Source organism: Hyla sarda, chromosome 12, assembly GCF_029499605.1.
Source record: "Hyla sarda isolate aHylSar1 chromosome 12, aHylSar1.hap1, whole genome shotgun sequence".
Classification (NCBI taxonomy): domain Eukaryota; kingdom Metazoa; phylum Chordata; class Amphibia; order Anura; family Hylidae; genus Hyla; species Hyla sarda.
The window spans coordinates 70300983-70326519 of record NC_079200.1 but is presented as its reverse complement, the minus strand read 5'-3'; the positions used below and the strand labels follow the sequence as shown (position 1 = coordinate 70326519).

Below are 25537 nucleotides of genomic sequence, written 5' to 3'. Positions count from 1 at the left end.
GGGCACTGTAGTTATCACTGTTATGGAAGCACTGTAGTTATCACTGTTATGGGGATAATGTAGTTATCACTGTTATGGGGGCACTGTAGAGATCACTGTTATGGAGGCACTGTAGTTATCACTGTTATGGAGGCACTATAGTTATCACTGTTATGGGGGCACTGTAGTTATCACTGTTATGGGGGCACTGTAGTTATCACTGTTATGGGACACTGTAGTTATCACTGTTATGGGGGCACTGTAGTTATCACTGCTATGGGGGTACTGTAGTTATCACTGCTATGGGGGTACTGTATTTATCACTGTTATGGGGCACTGTAGTTATCACTGTTATGGGGGCACTGTAGTTATCACTGTTATGGAGGCACTGTAGTTATCACTGTTATGGGGGCACTGTAGCTATCACTTTTATGGAGGCACTGTAGTTATCATTGCTATGGAGGCACAGTAGTTATCACTGGTATGAGGGCACTGTAGTTATCACTGTTATGGGGGCACTGTAGTTATCACTGTTATGGAGGCACTGTAGGTATCACTGTTATGGAGGCACTGTAGTTATCACTGTTATGGGGGCACTGTAGTTATAATTTTTATGGAGGCACGGTAGTTGTCACTGGTATGGGAGCACTGTAGTTATCACTGTTATGGGGGAACTGTAGTTATCACTGTTATGGAGGCACTGTAGGTATCACTGTTATGGAGGCACTGTAGTTATCACTGTTATGGGGGCAATGTAGTTATCACTGTTATGGGGGCACTGTAGTTATCACTGTTATGGGGGCACTGTAGTTATCACTGTTATGGGGGCACTGTAGTTATCACTGTTATGGGGGTACTGTAGTTATCACTGTTATGGAGGCACTGTAGTTATCACTGTTATGGGGGCACTGTAATTATCATTGTTATAGAGGCACTGTAGTTATGACTGTTATGGGGGCAATGTAGTTATCACTGTTATGAGGACACTGTAGTTATCACTGTTATGGAGGCACTGTAGTTATCAATTTTATGGGGGCACTGTAGTAATCACTGTTATGGGGGCACTGTAGTTATCACTGATATGGGGGCACTGTAGTTATCACTGTAATGGGGGCACTGTAGTTATCACTGTTATGAGGACACTGTAGTTATCACTGTTATGGAGGCACTGTAGTTATCAATTTTATGGGGGCACTGTAGTTATCACTGTTATGGGGGCACTGTAGTTATCACTGATATGGGGGCACTGTAGTTATCACTGTTATGGGGGCACTGTAGAGATCACTGTTATGGAGGCACTGTAGTTATCACTGTTATGGAGGCACTGTAGTTATCACTGTTATGGAGGCACTGTAGTTATCACTGTTATGGAGGCACTGTAGTTATCACTGTTATGGAGGCACTGTAGAGATCACTGTTATGGGGGCACTGTAGAGATCACTGTTATGGGGGCACTGTAGTTATCACTGTTATGAGGGCACTGTAGTTATCACTGTTATGGAGGCACTGTAGTTACCACTGTTATGGGGGCACTGTAGTTATCACTGTTATGGGGGCACTGTAGTTATCACTGTTATGGAGGCACTGTAGTTATCACTGTTATGGGGGCACTGTAGTTATCACTGTTATGGGGGCACTGTAGTTATCACTGTTATGGGGGCACCGTAGTTATCACTGTTATGGGGGCACTGTAGTTATCACTGTTATGGAAGCACTGTAGTTATCACTGTTATGGGGGTAATGTAGTTATCACTGTTATGGGGGCACTCTAGAGATCACTGTTATGGAGGCACTGTAGTTATCACTGTTATGGAGGCACTGTAGTTATCACTGTTAAGGGGGCACTGTAGTTACCACTGTTATGGGGGCACTGTAGTTATCACTGTTATGGGGGCACTGTAGTTATCACTGTTATGGAGGCACTGTAGTTATCACTGTTATGGGGGCACTGTAGTTATCACTGTTATGGGGGCACTGTAGTTATCACTGTTATGGGGGCACCGTAGTTATCACTGTTATGGGGGCACTGTAGTTATCACTGTTATGGAAGCACTGTAGTTATCACTGTTATGGGGGTAATGTAGTTATCACTGTTATGGGGGCACTCTAGAGATCACTGTTATGGAGGCACTGTAGTTATCACTGTTATGGAGGCACTGTAGTTATCACTGTTAAGGGGGCACTGTAGTTATCACTGTTCTGGGGGCACTGTAGTTATCACTGTTATGGGGGCACTGTAGAGATCACTGTTATGGAGGCACTGTAGTTATCACTGTTATGGAGGCAATGTAGTTATCACTGTTATGGAGGCAATGTAGTTATCACTGTTATGGAGGCACTGTAGAGATCACTGTTATGGGGGCACTGTAGAGATCACTGTTATGGGGGCACTGTAGTTATCACTGTTATGGGGGCACTGTAGTTATCACTGTTATGGGGGCACTGTAGTTATCACTGTTATGGGGGCACTGTAGTTATCACTGTTATGGAGGCACTGTAGTTATCACTGTTATGGGGGCAATGTAGTTACCACTGTTATGGGGGCACTGTAGAGATCACTGTTTTGGTGGCACTGTAGTTATCACTGTTATGGAGGCACTGTAGTTATCACTGTTATGGGGGCACTGTAGTTATCACTGTTATGGGGGCACTGTAATTATCACTGTTATGGAGGCACTGTAGTTATCACTGTTATGGGGGCACTGTAGTTATCACTGTTATGGGGGCACTGTAGCTATCACTGTTATGGGGGCACTGTAGTTATCACTGTTTTGGGGGCACTGTAGTTATCACTGTTATGGAGGCACTGTAGTTATCACTGTTATGGGGGCACTGTAGTTATCACTGTTATGGAAGCACTGTAGTTATCACTGTTATGGGGGTAATGTAGTTATCACTGTTATGGGGGCACTGTAGAGATCACTGTTATGGAGGCACTGTAGTTATCACTGTTATGGAGGCACTGTAGTTATCACTGTTAAGGGGGCACTGTAGTTATCACTGTTATGGAGGCACTGTAGTTATCACTGTTAAGGGGGCACTGTAGTTATCACTGTTCTGGGGGCACTGTAGTTATCACTGTTATGAGGGCACTGTAGAGATCACTGTTATGGGGCACTGTAGAGATCACTGTTATGGGGCACTGTAGTTATCACTGTTATGGGGACACTGTAGTTATCACTGTTATGGGGACACTGTAGTTATCACTGTTATGGAAGCACTGTAGTTATCACTGTTATGGGGACACTGTAGTTATCACTGTTATGGGCGCACTGTAGTTATCACTGTTATGGGGGCACTGTAGTTATCACTGTTATGGAGACACTGTAGTTATCACTGTTATGGGGGTACTGTAGTTATCACTGTTATGTGGAGGCACTGTAGTTATCACTGTTATGGGGGCACTGTAGTTATCATTGTTATGGGAGCACTGTAGTTATCACTGTTATGTGGACACCGTAGTTATCACTGTTATGGAGGCACTGTAGAGATCACTGTTATGGGGCACTGTAGTTATCACTGTTATGGGGACACTGTAGTTATCACTGTTATGGGGGCACTGTAGTTATCACTGTTATGGAGGCACTGTAGTTATCACTGTTATGGGGGCACTGTAGTTATCACTGTTATGGGACACTGTAGTTATCACTGTTATGGGGGCACTGTAGTTATCACTGCTATGGGGGTACTGTATTTATCACTGTTATGGGGCACTGTAGTTATCACTGTTATGGGGGTCACTGTAGTTATCACTGTTATGGGGGCACTGTAGCTATCACTTTTATGGAGGCACTGTAGTTATCATTGCTATGGAGGCACAGTAGTTATCACTGGTATGAGGGCACTGTAGTTATCACTGTTATGGGGGCACTGTAGTTATCACTGTTATGGAGGCACTGTAGGTATCACTGTTATGGAGGCACTGTAGTTATCACTGTTATGGGGGCACTGTAGTTATCATTTTTATGGAGGCACGGTAGTTGTCACTGGTATGGGAGCACTGTAGTTATCACTGTTATGGGGGAACTGTAGTTATCACTGTTATGGAGGCACTGTAGGTATCACTGTTATGGAGGCACTGTAGTTATCACTGTTATGGGGGCAATGTAGTTATCACTGTTATGGGGGCACTGTAGTTATCACTGTTATGGGGGCACTGTAGTTATCACTGTTATGGGGGCACTGTAGTTATCACTGTTATGGAGGCACTGTTGTTATCACTGTTATGGGGGTACTGTCGTTATCACTGTTATGGAGGCACTGTAGTTATCACTGTTATGGGGGCACTGTAATTATCATTGTTATGGAGGCACTGTAGTTATGACTGTTATGGGGGCAATGTAGTTATCACTGTAATGGGGGCACTGTAGTTATCACTGTAATGGGGGCACTGTAGTTATCACTGTAATGGGGGCACTGTAGTTATCACTGTTATGAGGACACTGTAGTTATCACTGTTATGGGGGCACTGTAGTTATCACTGTTATGGGGACACTGTATAGATCACTGTTATGGGGGCACTGTAGTTATCACTGTTATGGAGGCACTGTAGTTATCACTGTTATGAGGGCACTGTAGTTATCACTCTTATGGGGGCACTGTAGTTATCACTGTTATGGGGGCACTGTAGTTATCACTGTTATGGGGGCACTGTAGTTATCACTGTTATGGAGGCACTGTAGTTATCACTGTTATGGGGGCACTGTAGTTATCACTGTTACGGGGGCACTGTAGTTATCACTGTTATGGGGTACAGTAGTTATCACTGTTATGAGGGCACTTTAGTTATCACTGATATGGAGGCACTGTAGTTATCACTGTTATGGGGGTACAGTAGTTATCACTGCTATGGGGGCACTGTAGTTATCACTGCTATGGAGGCACTGTAGTTATCACTGATATGGAGGCACTGTAGTTATCACTGTTATGGGGGCACTGTAGAGATCACTGTTATGGAGGCACTGTAGTTATCACTGTTATGGAGGCACTGTAGTTATCACTGTTATGAGGGCACTTTAGTTATCACTGATATGGGGGCACTGTAGTTATCACTGTTATGGGGACACTGTAGAGATCACTGTTTAGAGGGGCACTGTAGAGATCACTGTTTAGGGGGGCACTGTAGAGATCACTGATATGGGGGCACTGTAGAGATCACTGATATGGGGGCACTGTAGAGATCACTGTTTAGGGGGGCACTGTAGAGATCACTGTTTAGGGGGGCACTGTAGAGATCACTGTTATGGGGGCACTGTAGAGATCACTGATATGGGGGCACTGTAGAGATTGGGGGTACTGTGATGTAGATATGTAGCTGGTCCATATTGGCAGCATATAAGAGCCTTATCGTCAGTATATAGTCACGTGACATCACATCTCCTTCCACCTATCATGGCTGCATTGTTATAAAGCACAGTGGATCCTGACTGCGGGCACTGACCTTTCCTCTGGACATGATGTTAGAACCAGCGCTCACCCCGACCGCAGTCCTGTAAACAGACACAAATGTGTCTCAGAAGGGCTCAGCCGTTCCCATGACAACGAGACTACAACATGTGACCTTACGTCCTACGTATTGACGCTACACAGGAAGTGCCTACCCGCCCAGAAGTGTCGCCGGGCAGCGCTGACATTGAGTTGGTGGGCAGAGTCTGATTGTAAGGCCTGTGCCAGAGTTTGCACCTGGGTTTTACCAACCAGTGTGCCTCCAGCTGTTGCAAAACTACAGCTCCCAGCCTTTGGCTGTCCGGGCATGCTGGGAGTTGTAGTTGTAGACAGTTGTAGACAATGATATGCTACTCCAAAGCTGGATATCATTAGGCTGCACTAATTATTGATAAGAAGAGATAATTTCTAATGCTGTGGGCACCAATTTCATAGAGCAAAGTGTGGTCACGTGACAAAAATGTGGTTATTGTCAGCATGGAGCGTCATGAATCACTTTTCTGATCAGTTCTGACTCAATTCAGAAATTTCAGTGGACACCATTAAGGCCCATCCACACTGCTGAATTTCCCCCAAAAAATTCCGCCTTTGAATTGCGCTTGCAGCACAACCCTATAGTTTTCAATAAGATTCTGCTGCTCTTTTCACACTGCAGAAATTCCGCAACAGAAAATTTCACAGCAGAAACTCAACATTCAGGACATGTTCATTCTTTTAGCGGAGTTCTTGAAGACGTCTCATGTTCGCAAGGTCCTACTGTATTTCGGCGGTACACCCTGCAGCAGCGGTCTTCAACCTGTGGCCCTCCAGCTGTTGCAAAACTACAACTCCCAGCATGCCCGGACAGCCGTTGGCTGTCCGGGCATGCTGGGAATTGTAGTTTTGCAACAGCTGGAGGGCCACAGTTTTAAGACCACTGCCCTGGAGACAGAATATCTGCCAAGATTATCTCCTGGCGAAGATTTAGCAGTGTGGACAGGCCCCTATAGAGCCTGTTCTCAGAACATTTTAGCCTACACCACCAGAATACATCAGGACACTGCCAAAAAATAAAATAAAAGTATGTTAATGTAATCTATGGCATATCAATGTCCGGCTCATAAAGGCTTATCCAGTGGTGGAGTGTTTTCTTTAAAAAAATTAAATGAGTTTGAAAACCCATTGGGAGAGGTAAATAAAAATTTCTGAACCAAAAATCGGGTACAGTTTGCCCTAAGAAACTGACTTGCTTGGCATATTTTCAATTCAAAGTGGTTTAGAAACAGAACATAGTTACCAACTGACCGTTTTGCCAGATAGTCCCTGGACTTGGGACCCTGTCCTGGGCAATATCCATTCTTGGGACCCGTTCACACTGTGTAATTCAAGAGGAATTTTCTCGAGTAATTCCTCTTGAATTTTCCTCTACAAATTAATGCACATCTCCTCCTCCCATTGACTTTAATGTTATTTCTGCTGTCCTGTTCACACTGCAGAAATTCTGATAGCAGAATTCCGATGCTTAATTCCTTTCCGCTTGAAGAAAGAACATGTTCATTCTTCAAGCGGAATCCGCGAGCAGAATCCAATAGAAATCAATGGTAAAAAAAAATTCTGCCCGACATCGTTTTCAAGTGGAATTCAAGCATAATTCAGAAAAGTAGATTAGGCTGGGTTCACACCACGTTTTGTTAAATACGGTTCCCGTATACGGCTGGGAGGGGGGGGACTTAATCGCGGCGCCCGCACTCAGCCGTATTCGGCAACCGTATTTAATGCATGTCTATGAGCCGACCGGAGTGAATCGGAGGCCTCCGGTCGGCTGCGTTTTAGGTCGTATGCGGTTTCCCGACCGTAGGCAAAAACGCGGTCAACCACGGAGGCTGCGGTTCACTCCGGTCGGCTCATAGACATGCATTAAATACGGTTGCCGAATACGGCTGAGTGCGGGCGCCGCAATTAAGCCCCGCCCCCCTCCTCCCAGCCCTATACGGGAACCGTATTTAACAAAACATGGTGTGAACCCAGCCTTAAATAGCCTCCTCCTTCATTCCTCTTCATTTCCGCATGGAAATTCCGCTTGATGGATAAAATGACAGAAGGCAACAATTTCCTGACCGAAATTATTCCTCGTGAATTCCTCTTGAATTCCTCCATGTAAACGCACGGATTTTTTGCGTATTTTACGCTGCGGATCCACTGGTGAAGGCCCGCTCTATGCTGTCTTTACATGTGCTTGCTGGTAGTGGCAATACACCGCTACCAGCAGGCACACTGCGATGTGCGAGTCGCAGTATACTCGCATATCGCGGGAGCTCTCTGCCTAGCTCAGAGCAGGGAGAGTGTCCGGAATGTGCGGGTACATCGCGCACATCGCTGCAGTGTGTCTGCTCATAGCGGCATATTGCCGCTACCAGCAGGCACGTGTAAAGCCAGCATAGAGTGGCGAAAATCCACGCGTGTGAACGTACCCTTTAGGGTACGTTCACACGCGCAGATTTTTTAGCGGGTTTTCCGCTGTGTATTTGAAAGTGGGCGGGCTCTTCTCGGTTGTCCGCAGCAGATTTTCCATGGCGGAATGTACACTGCGGAAAATCCGCCACAGTCCCTACTGACTTCAATGGGACTTGTGGCGGAGCAATGGCAAGCAAAAGCTGCTGCAGATCTGCATCAAAAATACGCACGTGTGAACGTACCCTTAGTATGGTTGTGTTTTCCAGTCACAGTATGGTGGTGTTACCCAGTCACAATATGGTGTGTCACCCAGTCAAGGTATGGTTCTGCCATCCAGTCACAATATGGTGTCATCCAGTCACAATATGGTGTCATCCAGTCACAATATGGTGTCATCCAGTAACAATATGGTGTCATCCAGTAACAATATCGTGTCATCCAGTAACAATATGGCAGTGTTATCTAGTCACAATATTGCGGTGTTTCTCCGTGCGCTAGACAGCAATGGCTTGTATAAATTTCGCTGTGAGGGGTATACATTTATAAGTTGTACCAGTGATAACAATTATTTTATAGTAACACAGTTGATGACAGGACAGTAGACAATAATTGTATAGTTCATATTTCCCTTTTTTAACAATGACCAATTATCATTATAATTGCTTGGAAATGTGCAAATTGACACAATAATGTGGGGGTGTAATAATATGGGGGCCGTTAATGGGGGTGTATACAGACATAGCGCCTGGGGGGCTGCGCAATCTTTAAATACAGCCTTGCTGTCCTTGTTTATTTAGTTAATTTAAATATATCTACAAACAGCTATTCTAGTACATACCTTAAAGGGGTACTCCCATTGAAAATTCTTTTTTTTTTTTTTATCAACTGGTGCCAGAAAGTTAAAGGGGTACTCCGGTGAAAAGCTTTTTTCTTTTAAATCAACTGGTGGCAGAAAGTTAAACATATTTGTAAATTACTTCTATTAAAAAATCTTAATCCTTCCAGTACTTATTAGCTGCTGAATGCTACAGAGGAAATTCCTTTCTTTTTGGAACACTGATGACATCACGAGCACAGTGCTCTCTGCTGACATCTCTGTCCATTTTAGCAACCATGCATAGCAGATGTATGCTAAGCTGCCTTGCAGTGCTGGGGACTTGGGTTCAAATCCCACTAAGGACAACAATAAACAAAGTGTTCTTCTTATTATTATTATAATAACGTCAGCAGAGAGAACTGTGCTCGTGATGTCATCAGAGAGCCTTCCAAAAAGAAAATAATTTCCTCTGTAGTATTCAGCAGCTAATAAGTACAGGAAGGATTATTAAGATTAAGATTTTTTTAAGTTTCTGGAAGGGTTAAGATTTTTATATAGAAGTAATTTACAAACATGTTTAACTTTCTGCCACCAGTTGATTTAAAAGAAAAAAGGTTTTCACCGGAGTACCCCTTTAAACAGATTTGTAAATTACTTCTATTAAAAAGTCTTAATCCTTCCGGTACTTTTTAGGGAGCTGTATACTAAAGAGAAATCCAAAAAAGAAATGCATTTCCTCTGATGTCATGACCACAGTGCTCTCTGGTGACCTCTGCTGTCCAATTTAGGAACTGTCCAGAGCAGGAAAAAATCCCCATAGCAAACATATGCTGCTCTGGACAGTTCAGTTCCTAAAATGGACAGCAGAGGTCAGCAGAGAGCACTGTGGTCATGACATCAGAGGAAATACATTTCTTTTTTGGATTTCTCTTTAGTATACAGTCCCTAAAAAGTACTGGAAGGATAAAAATGTTTTAACAGAAGTGATTTACAAATCTGTTTAACTTTCTGGCACCAGTTGATTTAAAAAAAAAAGTTTTCCACGGGAGTACCCCTTTAAAACCATGGCGCGAAAGCTGCCTCAGAGTGTCCAGTCCAAGTGTGAACCCAGACATATAATGACAAGAATAGTGATAATAATTATAAAAATAATAATGCATTAGATATGACACCAACGTGGTCATAGCTGACTTTTCTATAATGCCGCCTACTTTTAGTGGCTCCGCCTTCTGCTAATTTTGGCCAGCCAACAACATGGGGCTACTTTTAGATTTTTATCAAGGGCCACTTTAAGTTTGCAATTAACCCTTTCCAGTGCATACTCTGCTGCCTCCAGAGACCATTCAGTACTGCCACACACGCTACCATCGCTTCTTTCACATGCCGCCATGTTCCTGCTATTACTGACATTAGTCAAATTTCAGTCAATCTTTAGGACTGGCTATCCATCTGTGATCTGTAAGAGTCCAACACCAGAGACCCCCATCAATTTGATGAATAAGGCTAGGATTCCACTTGTTGTTTTTTTTCAGCGTTTTTTTTTTTTCACAGAAAAAAAACGCCAGTGCAATTTTCTGCGTCTAACGTTTTTTTTTCTGGCGTTTTTGCATTTGAGTAGAAATAGCTTTTTTTTCAAAATTTGTTGGGTACCAAAAAAAAATAAATAAAAAAAGATGCAGAGGGGAGGGTACAAAATTTTTTTTTATAACAAAATTTTTATTAATATTTAACAAATTGTGTGTTTCACTTTTTTTCCTCAATTTTTTTAAACATTTTTTGGGTAGTACTACTACTCCCATCATGAAACAGACTGTTCCATGATGGGAGTAGTAGTACCTGTACTAATATTGCAGTGATGCCAAGTCCATATAGTTTCTGTTATGCTTTTACTACTAAATTGCTTTATGTTCATAGACCTTATGTCATTTTCCCATGAGTGGTCCTATATAGGGACTTGTTTATTGTGTGAGCTGTAGTATTTATTGGTACCATTTTGAGATAGATTTGACTGTGTTCAGTGATAGTTGGCATTATAGGCAGGAACTCAACCACTTCTCTTTTAAACTGCCGTTGTCAGAGTATGCTGGGAATTGTAGTTCTAAAACAGGCTAGGAATAACTGCCTTAAAGGGTACCTCTCATCAAATAAACTTTTGATATATTTTAGATTAATGAATGTTGAATAACTTTCCAATAGAATGTTAATGAAAAATATGCTTCTTTCTATTGTATTTTTCCCGATCAGTCCTGTCAGCAAGCATTTCTGACTCATGCTGGAGTCCTAAACACTCAGAGCTGCCAGCCTGCTTTGTTCACAGCCAAACAGGCTGTGAACAAAGCAGGCTGGCAGCTCTGAGTGTTCTCCTTTGTGAACAAAGCAGACTGGCAGCTCGTAGTGTTTAGGACTCCAGCATGAGTCTGAAATGCTTGCTGCCAGGACTGGTAGGGAGACCCCTAGTGGTCATTTCTTCAAAGTGGAAAATTAAATAGAAAGAAGCATATTTTTTAATAACATGCAATTGTAAAGTTATTCTGCATACATTAATCTATAATATATCAAAAGTTTTTTTGATGAGAGGTACCCTTTAAACAGATTTGTAAATTACTTCTATTTAAAAAATATGAATCCTTCCAGTACTTATCAGCTGCTGTATGGTCCAGAGGAAGTTGTGTAGTTCTTTCCTGTCTGACCAAAGTTCTCTCTGCTGACACCTCTGTCCATGTCAGGAACTGTCCAGAGCAGGAGCAAATCCCCATAGCAAACCTATCCTGCTCTGGACAGTTCCTGACACAGACAGAGGTGACAGCAGAGAGCACTGTGGTGAGACTGAAAAGAACTACACAACTTCCTATAGGACTTACAGCAGCTGATAAGTACAGAAAGGATTAAGAATTTTTTAATAGAAGTAATTTTCAAATTTGTTTAACTTTCTTAAACCAGTTGATAAGAAAAAATAAATTTCACCGGAGTACCTCTTTAAAGAGTAGCTACCACCATTCAAACTTTCCCTGACTAAGTCTATCCTGCATTTATTTTGCTTTAAAAAACCCTAAAAAAAACAATTTTTCTATGCTCTTCATTAGCTCAGTTCAGAGCACTGTGCAAGGGGAGGTCGTCATAGCAACGGCAAGTCTGGCGGAGAGAGCGAGATAAGCGCGGCATATGCATATATAATTAGCCATGTGCTGTCATGAATCAGTGCCAATATACAGCATTCTAAACCTGTAGGGAAAGAACAGCTGGAGGACCAAGAATGGGCAGAGAGTTAGCATGAAGGGAAACAAAAGGAAAGTGGAGAGAGGGGAGAGGAACGGAGAAAAAGAGAAGAGGGATCGCGCATACAGCCCCGGCACTTCAGGAATAAGGCACCTGGTGGGTCAGGAGCGCTCCCTCGAGCTCAGAGCTCCCTCCTGCCTGTCTGATTGACAAGCGGGGAGCTGAGCTGAGCTCCTATGTGTTTTGGCTTCAGAGTGATTTCGGACTCACGCCCTGAATCAGAAATGCTTATGTCTTATTTGTGTCATTGCTAAAGTTTCTACAACAAAAGTATGGAAATCTACAGTGGTACCATCATTGACAGAGGTGATAAATAAATTGAACACTCCCTGTATGTACGAAAAACATTATAGCCCTGGGTAATGGTACATTCCCTAGGTTCCTGAAGAGGTGGGATAGATGGTTGTTGTCACCTCACTATAAGGCGTTCCCTGACAATTCATCATTTTCTTTGCAGTTCCGTTCCCCCTCCTTTCCTGCGACCTACATAGAGGAGACGTGACCTCCACCCCCACGCAGCGCAGGCACCGACGATGTCACTCATCGGCGCCTGCACCGATCCAGATACCTAATTAGGAGCGGGCAGATACTCATGTGATACCGGGTCAGGTTCCGATCCATTTCACCATGTCATCACTTTATCCCTTTAACTGTGAAATGTTGTAAAAAGAGTACCTCTTTAAATATTACACATATTTATAATTAACACTTGCTATTCCTCATTGTAATGTACAGTTAGAATTCCACAACTAACTGCCACAGTAGAAATATTGTTCTTAATTGCACAATCTTTAAGAATAAAAAAACCATTAAGAGGTTTGTGGTTGGTTATACGGTAATTCCTTTGGGCTTAACACGTGTTTACACAAGATCACAAGCCTCATATAACATGCTGTTCCTCCAAGTTTAGTCACTTTTTTTTCCCCAGATTCTCATACCTATTTCCTCTTTAGGCTCCACCTCTATGATTCTTTTTTTCAATAATTATTTTTGGAGTAATCATTCTATGTGTATATTTATATACCTATCCATGTGTGGAGAGTAACATGTAACGCAGCTTGTAAAAGAATCCTTTTGTTCAGCACATTTAGAATTCACCAGCTTAGTCTGCTATTTATAATGTGGGGTAATCGAGTGGTTTGTTCTACTTATTGCGAAGCTGGAAACTGAAAGTAAAGATGATCAGTTTCACTTTTCGTATCCTTTGGTGAGAACTGTGAGAACTAAATCTGGACAGAAGGTACATAAAGAAGAAAAACGCGTCCTTTAAATACAAGTTCAGACCCAGTCCTGAAGGTAAGATCCATTGGAACAGAAAAATACAAGACCATAGGTTATATATTGAATAAAGGTCATGAATACTGAAGGACCTTGGTTCTAGAAAGGAAAGGAGATAAGGTTCAGTAGAGACGGAAAGAAGGACAGATATGTAAAAACTTAAAGGAGGAGGAACTGCATAGAAAAAAATAGGTTCTAGGGAGTATAAAGCAAGGTTGTGATAAAAGGATTAGTTATAGAAGTGGATGTTCGAGGATAAATGGAAGGTTGTAGCTATACAAATGGAGGATATATCGTAAAGTCATGCTTGTGGAATAAGGAATGGATGTTATGGGGTGAAGGAAAGCTTGCAGATAAAGGAATGCATATTTTAGGGTAAATGAAAGGTTCTGGATAAATTAATGTATGTTCTAGAGTAGAGGAAAGGTTGTACTGAAAGGTATTTAATGAATTGTGGTTCTAGAGTACAGGAAAGGTTGTGGAGAAAGAATGGTTTTAAGGTAAAGGCAACATTGTAAATAATAGATTGGATGTTATAGGATAAAGAGAAGGTTGTGAATAAAGGAATTGAGACCCTATGGTAAAGGAAAGGTTGTTACGAAAGTAACAGGACTTCTATGGTAAAAATGTAGATAAAGACATGGAGATTCTGGGGTAAAATAAAGGTTTTGGAGAATGTAATGGAGACTCTAGAGTAATGACAAGGCTGTAGATAAAGGAATAGAGGTTTTAGGGTAAAGAGAATGTTGTTGATAAAGGAATGAAGAATCTAGGGTAAAGAGAAGGTTGTGGATAAAAGACAGAAGGTTCTATGGTTGTGGATAAAGTAATAGGGGATATAGGGCAAAGAGAAGGTTGTGGATAAAAGACAGAAGGTTCTATGGTTGTGGATAAAGTAATAGGGGATATAGGGCAAAGAGAAGGTTGTGGATAAAAGAATTGAGGTTCAGAATTTAGGTAAAGGTTATAGAGAAAGTATTGCCCAATGCTAAAGGGAAGACTGAGTGGGCATTCTAGAATGTAAAGAAGGTTGCAGATAAAGGAATTAAGAATATATGGTAGGCTGTGGTAAAATAAAAAGAGTTTCTAGAGTAATGGAAAGGTTGTGGCAAACTTGATATGGTTTTATGTTAAATAAAAGGGATAAAAATGAAGGCTGTGGAAAATGGAATGGAGTTTCTAGGGTAAAGGAAAGGCGGTAGAAAAAATAAAAGAGGTTTAAGGGTAAAGGAGATGTTGTAGATAAAGGAATGGAGGTTGTAGGACAGGTTGTAGAGAAAGGAATAGTGGTTCTAGAGTAAAGTGAAGATGGTAAAGGAAATGTTGTTGATAAAGCAATTTGGATAAAAGATTACTGAACAGCTGGGAATACAGGTAATTGACAGATATAGGTTAAAGTAAAGGAAAAAAGGTTGTAAGAAAAAACTTTTGGAGCTAAACTTATATGACCTTGAGCATAGACATTTATGGAATGTCCTGGGCTATGCCTCTCTTGTCTACGCTGGTAACATTTGTTGTTTGTTAGATTTAACAGTGGAAACTTTAAAGTTTCCCGTGGTCAGCAAATGAATCAAAGAGGAACCCCACCCTTGAGACTGAAGGAGTGGCTTATACTTCAGATAGAAAGTGGCCAGTATCCTGGTCTTCGGTGGGAAAATGAAAAGAAAACAATGTTCAGAATTCCATGGAAACATGCGGCCAAACATAACTACAGGGAAGAAGAAGATGCCGCTTTATTCAGGGTAAGACATAAACCAAATCTGGAATGTACAACCTTCTGAAGCATGCTCTTCTGCTAAGTCGGGTTATTATCATTTGGATTATATGTAAGTTCTATAAGTTTGGTGGTTACCTTGTTTGTCAGGCCTGGGCTATACATAAGGGAAAGTATCGAGAGGGAACCATCAAGGAAGACCCTTCAGTTTGGAAGACAAGACTCCGATGTGCCCTAAACAAAAGCCCAGACTTTGAGGAGGTCATGGAGTGCTACCATGACTGTGGTGAACCCTACAAACGCTATTGCATCGTTTCTGATCCTCAAGAGAAAACACGTAAGTCTCCTTTTTGGTACTGAACTGGTTTTTTAAAAGGAACCTTGAGAGATATCTAGAATTTACACAATTAGTAGTCATTTGGCTATTATGTTTTTATGTTTAGCTATATAAGCTTTTTGAAACTGAATGTATTTTAGATGAGGGGTCCAAAGAACCCATCAAGAATCTGCGGAAAGAAGAACCCTCAAGGACACCCACAATCAAAGTAACTAAAGCTTACTACTTGTCATATCTATAGTCAGTCTCCACTGCCCTCCTCCACAGGATAAGAAAATGTTGGATAGAGATGAAAGAGAGGGGTAAAGGATGTTCTGGATCTTCAAGGACAACAAAAGAAAACCAATAGGAAATAGTACACCGGCCCTTCAACTGACTTATCACTTGTCTTTAGTCTTTGTGTTGTTGTTGTTTTTTTTTTGTTTTTTTTAGTAATTTTGTTCTTTTCCTTATGTTCTATGTATAGACAGGAAGTAAAGCATTGGAAGGTCCATTAAATCCACATGGTTCTTCTGAACATCTGCAACTGCAAAGCCCAATCAGCCCAAAGGATGGAGGTGAGCTGTATTATAAGTAGTGGTCTAACAATGCTAACTCAATTCAGACAAAATCAACCAGGGTTGATTGATTCTTCAACCTCTGGTTAACGTCAAGGAATCCACATTGGACTATACATTTACTCTCTACTGACCAACCATGTAATGCTTAGACGAGCTGGAACTGCTAAAGCTACAGGCTATTGGAACTCATAGAGTGGAGTCCTGGTGGGAGACCCCTAATACGGTATATGGACAGGGGTTAGTCTTTACAATACCCCTTTAATAGGCTTGAAATGTGGGTTAAAAATATATTTTCGTTTTATCAAGTGTTCTCTGATATCCTTATATTTTTTCTTTTTTTTTCTGCCCAGAAAGTTTTTCTTTTCCAGTCATCTTACAGTCTCAAAACGATTATCATAAAGTAGCAGATGTTTCAAAGGAAGCCATTATCATCCCACCAGCATCCACTTCATCAGGTAAGACATGTCAGTCAGATTATTGATTTTATGGATTTCCTATTGGTATTCCATATACATCCATGCGCAGAGGTAGCAGTTGTGACTATGAGCTAGTGTCTGATGGGGCCTAAAGGTGCCATATAAGAAGAAATCAGTATTATAAATGGCACATGATAGGTGAGGGCCTTTTGTAAACTCTGCAAGGGGGCCCAGGAGTTTTAAGTTTCGTCATTCTTACACAAACACTCCTTTTCCAGACTGATCAATGATGTTCTTGCCTTATTACACCATGCTCTTGCCTTATTACAGCAGATTATTGGCTACATGTCCGCCTTTACTACCAGGGTAAGCTGGTCACTGAAGTCACCACGCAGACAGCTGAAGGGTGCCGCATTATCCCTCTGTCATCATCCGACCATGAACACATGCTGGGCTCATCGTACCCATTGCAGGATATCCCTTTACCACCACCCCAGGAGCTACATGGCATCCTGTCCCTAGAGATGCAACTGGTGGTCAAGAAGTTGTTGTTCCATCTGGACAAAGGAGTGGTGCTGTGGGTGGCACCTGAGGGGGTCTACATAAAACGCCAATGTCAAGTACGTGTCTACTGGACTGGTCCCCTAGCTCCTAATACTGACAAGCCTAACAAGCTGGAGAGAGAGAAGACCAGCAAGGTGTTGGACACAGAACGCTTCATGCATGGTAGGTAGAGCTGACTTAGATAGGTGGCTTTAACCACAACCTGAGCACAATGACATGTTCTCCATTCATATCAAGAGCTGCATGCACACTTCTGCTTGGTTTCCATAGCTCTCAGGCTGCATGATATAACATGTCACTACTTTTCCCAGGGTTTGTTCGTTGCATTCCTTCATATAATGCATTATGGGGGGGAATCTATAATTGGTTTTACACAGGTTTTTGGTGGTAAATTGTCATAAATTTTTGTGTAACTGGTAAATGGTTGCATTTTTTTTTTGTGCAACTCATTTAGACTCAGAAGAAAACAACTTGAATGTAGTTTGGCATGGTTGGGTTTTTGTAGTGGTCGCGGATTTATCAATTGCAACTTTTCAAAATGTTTGCTAAATTTTGGCGCAATCTCGCCAGCCCGGACCAAATTTAGAAACTTGTATACATCTAAGCTTCTTTGCAATTTATCAAATGCCTTGTTTCTTATTAAAGACTAATGATACTAGCTTAGCTCTGTCCCATGCTTTACACTGCAGCTCTGCTTGTTACTTTTGCTACTTTATTCAACAACAAACCTAGCCGGAAGTTAGTGCATGGAGTGCGGAGTGATTCAGGGGCAAGAAAAAATATAAACCATAATGGACAGCTACTATAGGGCCGTAAAACCCACACCCTATATACCCCACCCCTACCACCACCCATTACTTTTGTCTTATAGAGCTTCAGATGTATGTTAAAAACATGGGCCCCGAACCCCAGTATAAGATTCAGCTCTGCTTCGGAGAGGAATATCCAGGGTCAATGCAGAACCCCAAAAAGTATATAACTGCTCATGTGAGTATACAGTCCGGGGTATACAGGGGGTATGTGCACCATGTCATTTGTATGCACACCTCTGTCTAATATGTCGGTCACTTCCATATTCATAGGTGGAGCCGGTGTTTGCTCGAGAACTGCTTGTAAATGTAAAGACAAAACTAAGGAAGGACCCTATGGCCCACAAGATTCACTGCTGCATGAACGACTCACCCTGAATAATCCTGCACTTTTCTCCAAGCTGTCCCACTTTTTAGTTATATCTTATTTTTGGAAAGCTGGATGACAGCTAATATGGTAGCCATTATTGCATGGCATGATGGCAGTGGGGGGAAGAGTTAAAGGGGTACTCCGGTGCTTAGACATCTTATCCCTTATCCAAAGGATAGGGGATAAGATGCCTGATCGTGGGAGTCCCGCCACTGGGGACCCCCGTGATCTTGCACGCAGCACCCCGTTTGTAATCAGTCCCCGGAGTGTGTTCGTTCTGGGTCTGATTACGGGCGATCACAGGGCGGTCTGCGTGTGACGTCACGCCTGCGCCCCCGTGTGACGTCACGCTCCGCCCCTCAATTCAAGCCTACGGGAGGGGGCGTGATAGCTGTCACGCCCCCTCCCATAGGCTTGCATTGAGGTGCGGAGCGTGACGTCACACGGGGGGCGCAGGCGTGACGTCACACGCCGACCGCCCTGTGATCGCCCGTAATCAGAACCGGAGAGAACACTCTCCGGGGACTGATTACAAACGGGGTGCCGCGTGCAAGATCACGGGGGTCCCCTGCGGCGGGACTCCCGCGGTCAGGCATCTTATCCCCTATCCTTTGGATAGGGGATAAGATGTCTAAGCACCGGAGTACCCCTTTAAAGGGGTACTCCGGTGGAAAACCGGTGCCAGAAAGTTATACAGATTTGTAAATTGCTTCTATTAAAAATCTTACTTCTTCCAGTACTTGCTGTATGCTCCAGAGGAAGTTGTGAAGTTCTTTTCAGCCTGACCACAGTGCTGACACCTCTGTCCATGTCAGGAACTGTCCAGAGGAGAATCAAATCCCCATAGCAAACTCTCTTTCTCCGGACAGTTCCTGACACCGACAGAGGTGGCAGCAGAGAGCACTGTGGTCAGACTGGACAGAACTACACAACTTCCTCTGGAGCATACAGCAGCTGATAAGTACTGGAAGGTTTAAGATTTTTAAATAGAAATAATTTACAAATCTGTTCAGATTTCTGGCATCAGTTGATTTGAACACATTTGTTTTCCACCGGAGTACCCTTTTAAGGGATGCATTGCATAACTTATTCTTTTGTTGGACTCTAATGCTAGTCATATTGGTTACCACCCAGCTTTCCCCGAGATGTCAGCTCAATAGAGTTTTAAAAGGGGTACTCCGATGGGAAACAATTTTTTTTTTTCATATCGACTCTAGAAAGTTAAACAGATTTGTAAATTACTTCTATTAAAAACTCTTAATACTTCCAGTACTTATCAGCTACTGTATACTAGAGAAGAAGTTGAGTTGTTCTTTTCTTTCTGACCACAGTGCTCTCTACTTACACCTCTGTCTGTGTCAGGAACTGTCCAGATCAGGAGAGGTTTGCTATGGGAATTGCTTCTACTCCAGACAGTTCCTGAAACGGACAGAGGTGGCAGCAGAGAGCACTGTGGTCAGACTGAAAATAACTCCCCAACTTCCTCTGTAGTATACAGCAGCTAATAAGTACTGGAAGGATTACGTTTTTTTAATAGAAGCAATTTACAAATCTGTTTAACTTTCTGGCACCGGTTGATTTAAAAATAAATAAATGTTTTCCACCGGAGTACCCCTTTACGGATTTTACCCCTAAATTTTGTTTTTATGTTGGGATGGGGGTGGTCTCTTGCATTTAGTAAACAATTGCCCCTTATTTATTACTGATATTCACCTCTGCTCAGGGAACATAGTTAATTTCTTAAAAAAACAGCACCATATCTGCCAACATGTTGTGTAAGGTATTGCATCTCAGTTCTGTTAAAGTGAATCAAGTCAAGTTGTAATAGCACACACTGCCTGAGAACTGGTGTGGTGCTGTTTTTGGAAGAAATTAGCTCTATTTTACCAATCCTGGATAACTCCTTTAATGTGATGTAAAAATGCCAGAGTGGAAGGAACAGCTATCAGTGGACAAGAGCTCCTTCTCATTCCAGCAAAACAGAACTGATATTACAAGAACAAGACCCCTCATACATCACATTGTCATCAGCTTTGTCTCTATCATCCGAATACTTTGCCCTCCTTTTGTTCATAAAGGGAGTTTCCAGTCCTATGTAAATAAAGATTAATCACTATACAATCATTTCCATTGTGTTTCAATTACTAGTGTTTTTCAAGATCACCACATGCTGCCAGAGACTGGATACCTGCCCTTCTTATAGACCAAATAGGGACAAGCCACGCCCACTAATCACTCCCTCGGCCACACCCCTAGCCACGCCCCATCACACCAGCACATGCAGAATGGGAATACCTCTTCAACAGCAATAAGGTTGTCAGTCTGTCATCCAAGTTTAGGAGGACGTCCTATACAGGTGACAGACTGACAACAACCCAATCATTACCACAATGAGATTACATACAGTCATATCAGGTGACGTCTTCTCTGATTGGAATCGGTCAATTTCCTTTTTCTTCTCCATCTGGCCCAGACCATATGATGATTTCTTCCAGCTACGACTTATCTCTGCAGAACCTGTCGGAAGAAAATATTTCAGGCTCTGCATTTTATCATGACCTCTAATGCCCAAAGCTGTAAATATATTCGGATAAAACTTACCAGGAAAGTTAAAGGACCTTAACATGTATAGCTTGGAGGAAAGAAGAGACAGATGGGACATGATAGAGACTTTTAAATACATAAAGGGAATCAACACGGTAAAGGAGGAGAGGACATAGTTTTAAATTAGAGGGGCAAAGGTTTAAAAATAATATCAGGAAGTATTACTTTACTGAGAGAGTAGTGGATGCATGGAATAGCCTTCCTGCAGAGATGGTCACTGCAAATACAGTGAAGGAGTTTAAACATGCATAACATGGGATAAGCATAAGGCTATCCTTCATATAAGATATGGCCAGGGAATATTCATAGTATTCAGATTATTGGGCAGACTAGATGGGACAAATGGTTCTTATCTGCCGACACATTCTATGTTTCTGTAATTATAGGTGACCTGAGTAGGTAGGGCCCATCCGGAGAAAGTTGCCCCTATAGGTAAATTTGCCAGATCACTGTATGAAAACCCCTATATAACCTATGTAGATAGTAGGTAGCTGCACTATTAGCTTGGTAGCTAGTCCCCATATTATCTGGGCAGGAATGTATTAGACAGTAGGCAGCAGTTCCCCCACATAAGGTGGGTGGCAGTTCCCCCACATTAGATGGGCGGCAGTTCCTCCACATAAGGTGGGTGGCAGTTCCCCCACATAAGGTGGACAGCAGTTCCCCCACATTAGACGGGCGGCAGTTCCCCCACATTAGACGGGAGTCAGTTCCCCCACATTAGTTGGGCGTCAGTTCCCCCACATTAGATGGGCGTCAGTTCCCCCACATTAGATGGGCGTCAGTTTCCCCACATTAGATGGGCGTCAGTTCCCCCACATTAGATAGGCGGCAGTTCCCCTACATTAGATAGGAGGCAGATCCCCCACGTTAGGTAGACGGTAGTTCCCCCCACATTAGATAGGTGTTACGCCGAGCGCTCCGGGTCCCCGCTCCTCCCCGGAGCGCTCGCTACACTCCTCTCACTGCAGCGCTCCGGTCGGTTCCACGGACCCGGGGCGCTGCGATACCGCCTCTGGCCGGGATGCGATTCGCGATGCGGGTAGCGCCCGCTCGCGATGCGCACCCCGGCTCCCGTACCTGACTCGCTCTCCGTCAGTTCTGTCCCGGCGCGCGCGGCCCCGCTCCCTAGGGCGCGCGCGCGCCGGGTCTTTGCGATTTAAAGGGCCACTGCGCCGCTGATTGGCGCAGTGGTTCCAATTAGTGTTTACACCTGTGCACTTCCCTATATCACCTCACTTCCCCTTCACTCCCTCGCCGGATCTTGTTGCCTTAGTGCCAGTGAAAGCGTTTCCTTGTGTGTTCCTAGCCTGTGTTCCAGACCTCCTGCCGTTGCCCCTGACTACGATCCTTGCTGCCTGCCCCGACCTTCTGCTACGTCCGACCTTGCTTCTGTCTACTCCCTTGTACCGCGCCTATCTTCAGCAGCCAGAGAGGTTGAGCCGTTGCTAGGGGATACGACCTGGTCACTACCGCCGCAGCAAGACCATCCCGCTTTGCGGCGGGCTCTGGTGAAAACCAGTAGTGACTTAGAACCGATCCTCTAGCACGGTCCACGCCAATCCCTCTCTGGCACAGAGGATCCACTACCTGCCAGCCGGCATCGTGACAGTAGATCCGGCCATGGATCCCGCTGAAGTTCCTCTGCCAGTTGTCGCTGACCTCACCACGGTGGTCGCCCAGCAGTCACAACAGATTGCGCAACAAGGCCAACAGCTGTCTCAACTGACTGTTATGCTACAACAGTTACTACCACAGCTCCAGCAACCATCTCCTCCGCCAGCTCCTGTACCTCCTCCGCAGCGAGTGGCCGCTTCTGGACTACGACTATCCTTGCCGGATAAATTTGATGGGGACTCTAAGCTTTGCCGTGGCTTCCTTTCCCAATGTTCATTACACTTGGAGATGATGTCGGACCAGTTCCCCACTGAAAGGTCTAAGGTGGCTTTCGTAGTCAGCCTGCTGTCTGGAAAAGCCCTAGCTTGGGCCACACCGCTCTGGGACCGCAATGACCCCGTCACTGCCTCTGTACACTCCTTCTTCTCGGAAATTCGAAGTGTCTTTGAGGAACCTGCCCGAGCCTCTTCTGCTGAGACTGCCCTGTTGAACCTGGTCCAGGGTAATTCTTCCGTTGGCGAGTATGCCGTACAATTCCGTACTCTTGCTTCTGAATTATCCTGGAACAATGAGGCCCTCTGCGCGACCTTTAAAAAAGGCCTATCCAGCAACATTAAAGATGTTCTGGCCGCACGAGAAATGCCTGCTAATCTTCATGAACTTATTCACCTAGCCACTCGCATTGACATGCGTTTTTCCGAAAGGCGTCAGGAGCTCCGCCAAGATATGGACTCTGTTCGCACGAGGCGTTTCTTCTCCTCGGCTCCTCTCTCCTCTGGTTCCCTGCAATCTGTTCCTGTGCCTCCCGCCGTGGAGGCTATGCAGGTCGACCGGTCTCGCCTGACATCTCAAGAGAGGACACGACGCCGCATGGAGAACCTCTGCCTGTACTGTGCTAGTACCGAACACTTCCTGAGGGATTGTCCTATCCGCCCTCCCCGCCTGGAAAGACGTACCCTGACTCCGCACAAAGGTGAGACAATCCTTGATGTCCACTCTGCTTCTCCACGTCTTACTGTGCCTGTGCGGATGTCTGCCTCTGCCTTCTCCTTCTCTTCTGTGGCCTTCTTAGACTCTGGATCTGCAGGAAATTTTATTTTGGCCTCTCTCGTCAACAGGTTCAACATCCCAGTGACCAGTCTCACCAGACCCCTTTACATCAATTGTATAAACAATGAAAGATTGGACTGTTCCATACGTTTCCGCACGGAGCCCCTTCTAATGAGCATCGGATCTCATCACGAGAGGATTGAACTTTTGGTCCTCCCCAATTGCACCTCGGAAATTCTCCTTGGACTTCCCTGGCTTCAACTTCATTCCCCAACCCTGGATTGGTCCACTGGGGAGATCAAGAGTTGGGGGCCCTCTTGTTCCAAGGACTGTCTAAAACCGGTTCCCAGTAACCCTTGCCGTAACTCTGTGCTTCCTCCAGTAACCGGTCTCCCTAAGGCCTATATGGACTTCGCGGATGTTTTCTGCAAAAAACAAGCGGAGACTCTACCTCCTCACAGGCCTTATGATTGTCCTATCGACCTCCTCCCGGGCACTACTCCACCCCGGGGCAGAATTTATCCTCTCTCTGCCCCAGAGACTCTTGCCATGTCTGAATACGTCCAGGAGAATCTAAAAAAGGGCTTTATCCGTAAATCCTCCTCTCCTGCCGGAGCCGGATTTTTCTTTGTGTCCAAAAAAGATGGCTCTCTACGTCCTTGTATTGACTACCGCGGACTTAATAAAATCACGGTTAAGAACCGCTACCCCTTACCCCTCATCTCTGAACTCTTTGATCGCCTCCAAGGTGCCCACATCTTTACTAAATTGGACTTAAGAGGCGCCTATAACCTCATCCGCATCAGAGAGGGGGATGAGTGGAAAACAGCATTTAACACCAGAGATGGACACTTTGAGTATCTGGTCATGCCCTTTGGCCTGTGCAACGCCCCTGCTGTCTTCCAAGACTTTGTTAATGAAATTTTTCGTGATCTGTTATACTCCTGTGTTGTGGTATATCTTGATGATATCCTAATTTTTTCGGCCAATCTAGAAGAACACCGCCAGCATGTCCGTATGGTTCTTCAGAGACTTCGTGACAATCAACTCTATGCTAAAATTGAGAAATGTCTGTTTGAATGCCAATCTCTTCCTTTTCTAGGATACTTGGTCTCTGGCCAGGGACTACAAATGGATCCAGATAAACTCTCTGCCGTCTTAGATTGGCCACGCCCCTCCGGACTCCGTGCCATCCAACGTTTTTTGGGGTTCGCCAATTATTACAGGCAATTTATTCCACATTTTTCTACCATTGTGGCTCCTATTGTGGCTTTAACCAAAAAAAATGCCGATCCCAAGTCTTGGCCTCTTCAAGCGGAAGACGCCTTTAAACGACTCAAGTCCGCCTTCTCTTCGGCTCCCGTGCTCTCCAGACCTGACCCATCTAAACCCTTCCTATTGGAGGTTGATGCCTCCTCAGTGGGAGCTGGAGCTGTCCTTCTACAAAAAAACTCTTCCGGGCATGCTGTTACTTGTGGGTTTTTTTCTAGGACCTTCTCTCCGGCGGAGAGGAACTACTCCATCGGGGATCGAGAGCTTCTAGCCATTAAATTAGCACTTGAGGAATGGAGGCATCTGCTGGAGGGATCAAGATTTCCAGTTATTATTTACACCGATCACAAGAACCTCTCATACCTCGAGTCTGCCCAACGGCTGAATCCTCGTCAGGCCAGGTGGTCTCTGTTCTTTGCCCGATTTAATTTTGAAATTCACTTTCGGCCTGCTGATAAGAACATTAGGGCCGATGCTCTCTCTCGTTCCTCAGATGCTTCTGAAATTGAACTCTCTCCTCAACACATCATTCCTCCTGACTGCCTGATTTCCACTTCTCCAGCCTCCATCAGGCAAACTCCACCAGGAAAGACCTTTGTTTCTCCACGCCAACGCCTCGGAATCCTCAAATGGGGTCACTCCTCCCATCTCGCAGGTCATGCGGGCATCAAGAAATCTGTGCAACTCATCTCTCGCTTCTATTGGTGGCCGACTCTAGAGACTGATGTGGTGGACTTTGTGCGAGCCTGCACTATCTGTGCCCGGGATAAGACTCCTCGCCAGAAGCCCGCTGGTTTTCTTCTTCCTCTGCCTGTTCCCGAACAACCTTGGTCTCTGATTGGTATGGATTTTATTACTGACTTACCCCCATCCCATGGCAACACTGTTATTTGGGTGGTCGTTGATCGATTCTCCAAAATGGCACATTTCATCCCTCTTCCTGGTCTTCCTTCAGCGCCTCAGTTGGCTAAACAATTTTTTGTACACATTTTTCGT

At 44.1% G+C, this 25537-nt stretch overlaps 2 protein-coding genes across 5 annotated transcripts in view; one reads left to right on the top strand and one right to left on the bottom strand.

Moving 5' to 3' along the window:
- TTLL9 (tubulin tyrosine ligase like 9) overlaps positions 1-5540 on the bottom strand; it is a 42604-nt gene extending 37064 nt beyond the window's left edge. The window contains exon 1 of one of the 3 annotated variants that reach the window (XM_056547776.1): positions 5420-5540. In XM_056547776.1, coding sequence (XP_056403751.1) covers positions 5420-5434 — 15 coding nt within the window. In that variant the 5' untranslated portion in view covers positions 5435-5540. The remainder of the gene's footprint in view (positions 1-5419) is intronic. The other 2 variants (XM_056547775.1, XM_056547774.1) reach the window with 2 other exon arrangements.
- A 38-nt stretch (positions 5541-5578) lies between these two features.
- LOC130296345 (interferon regulatory factor 4-like) lies at positions 5579-18158 on the top strand. 2 transcript variants are annotated; one of them, XM_056547773.1, is made up of 11 exons: positions 5579-5636; positions 12408-12554; positions 13033-13246; positions 14754-14970; positions 15093-15279; positions 15420-15487; positions 15746-15836; positions 16190-16294; positions 16586-16981; positions 17691-17806; positions 17902-18158. In XM_056547773.1, the coding sequence occupies exons 4-11, from the start codon at positions 14794-14796 to the stop codon at positions 18004-18006; spliced, it is 1245 nt and encodes a 414-aa protein (XP_056403748.1). In that variant the 5' UTR covers positions 5579-5636; positions 12408-12554; positions 13033-13246; positions 14754-14793; the 3' UTR covers positions 18007-18158. The 2 variants fall into 2 exon arrangements, with proteins under 2 accessions (XP_056403748.1, XP_056403747.1); XM_056547772.1 differs by lacking the exons at positions 5579-5636; positions 12408-12554 and having other exon boundaries at positions 12970-13246.
- The last annotated feature ends 7379 nt before the right edge of the window (positions 18159-25537 follow it).

Bases quoted from the DNA above. Each gene is read 5' to 3' on its own strand.
- LOC130296345 (XM_056547773.1), top strand. From the start codon at position 14,794: ATGAATCAAAGAGGAACCCCACCCTTGAGACTGAAGGAGTGGCTTATA. The intron at 14,971-15,092 runs GTAAGACATAAA...CTTGTTTGTCAG, and splicing joins AAGATGCCGCTTTATTCAGG to GCCTGGGCTATACATAAGGG. The intron at 16,295-16,585 runs GTAAGACATGTC...GCCTTATTACAG, and splicing joins ACCAGCATCCACTTCATCAG to CAGATTATTGGCTACATGTC.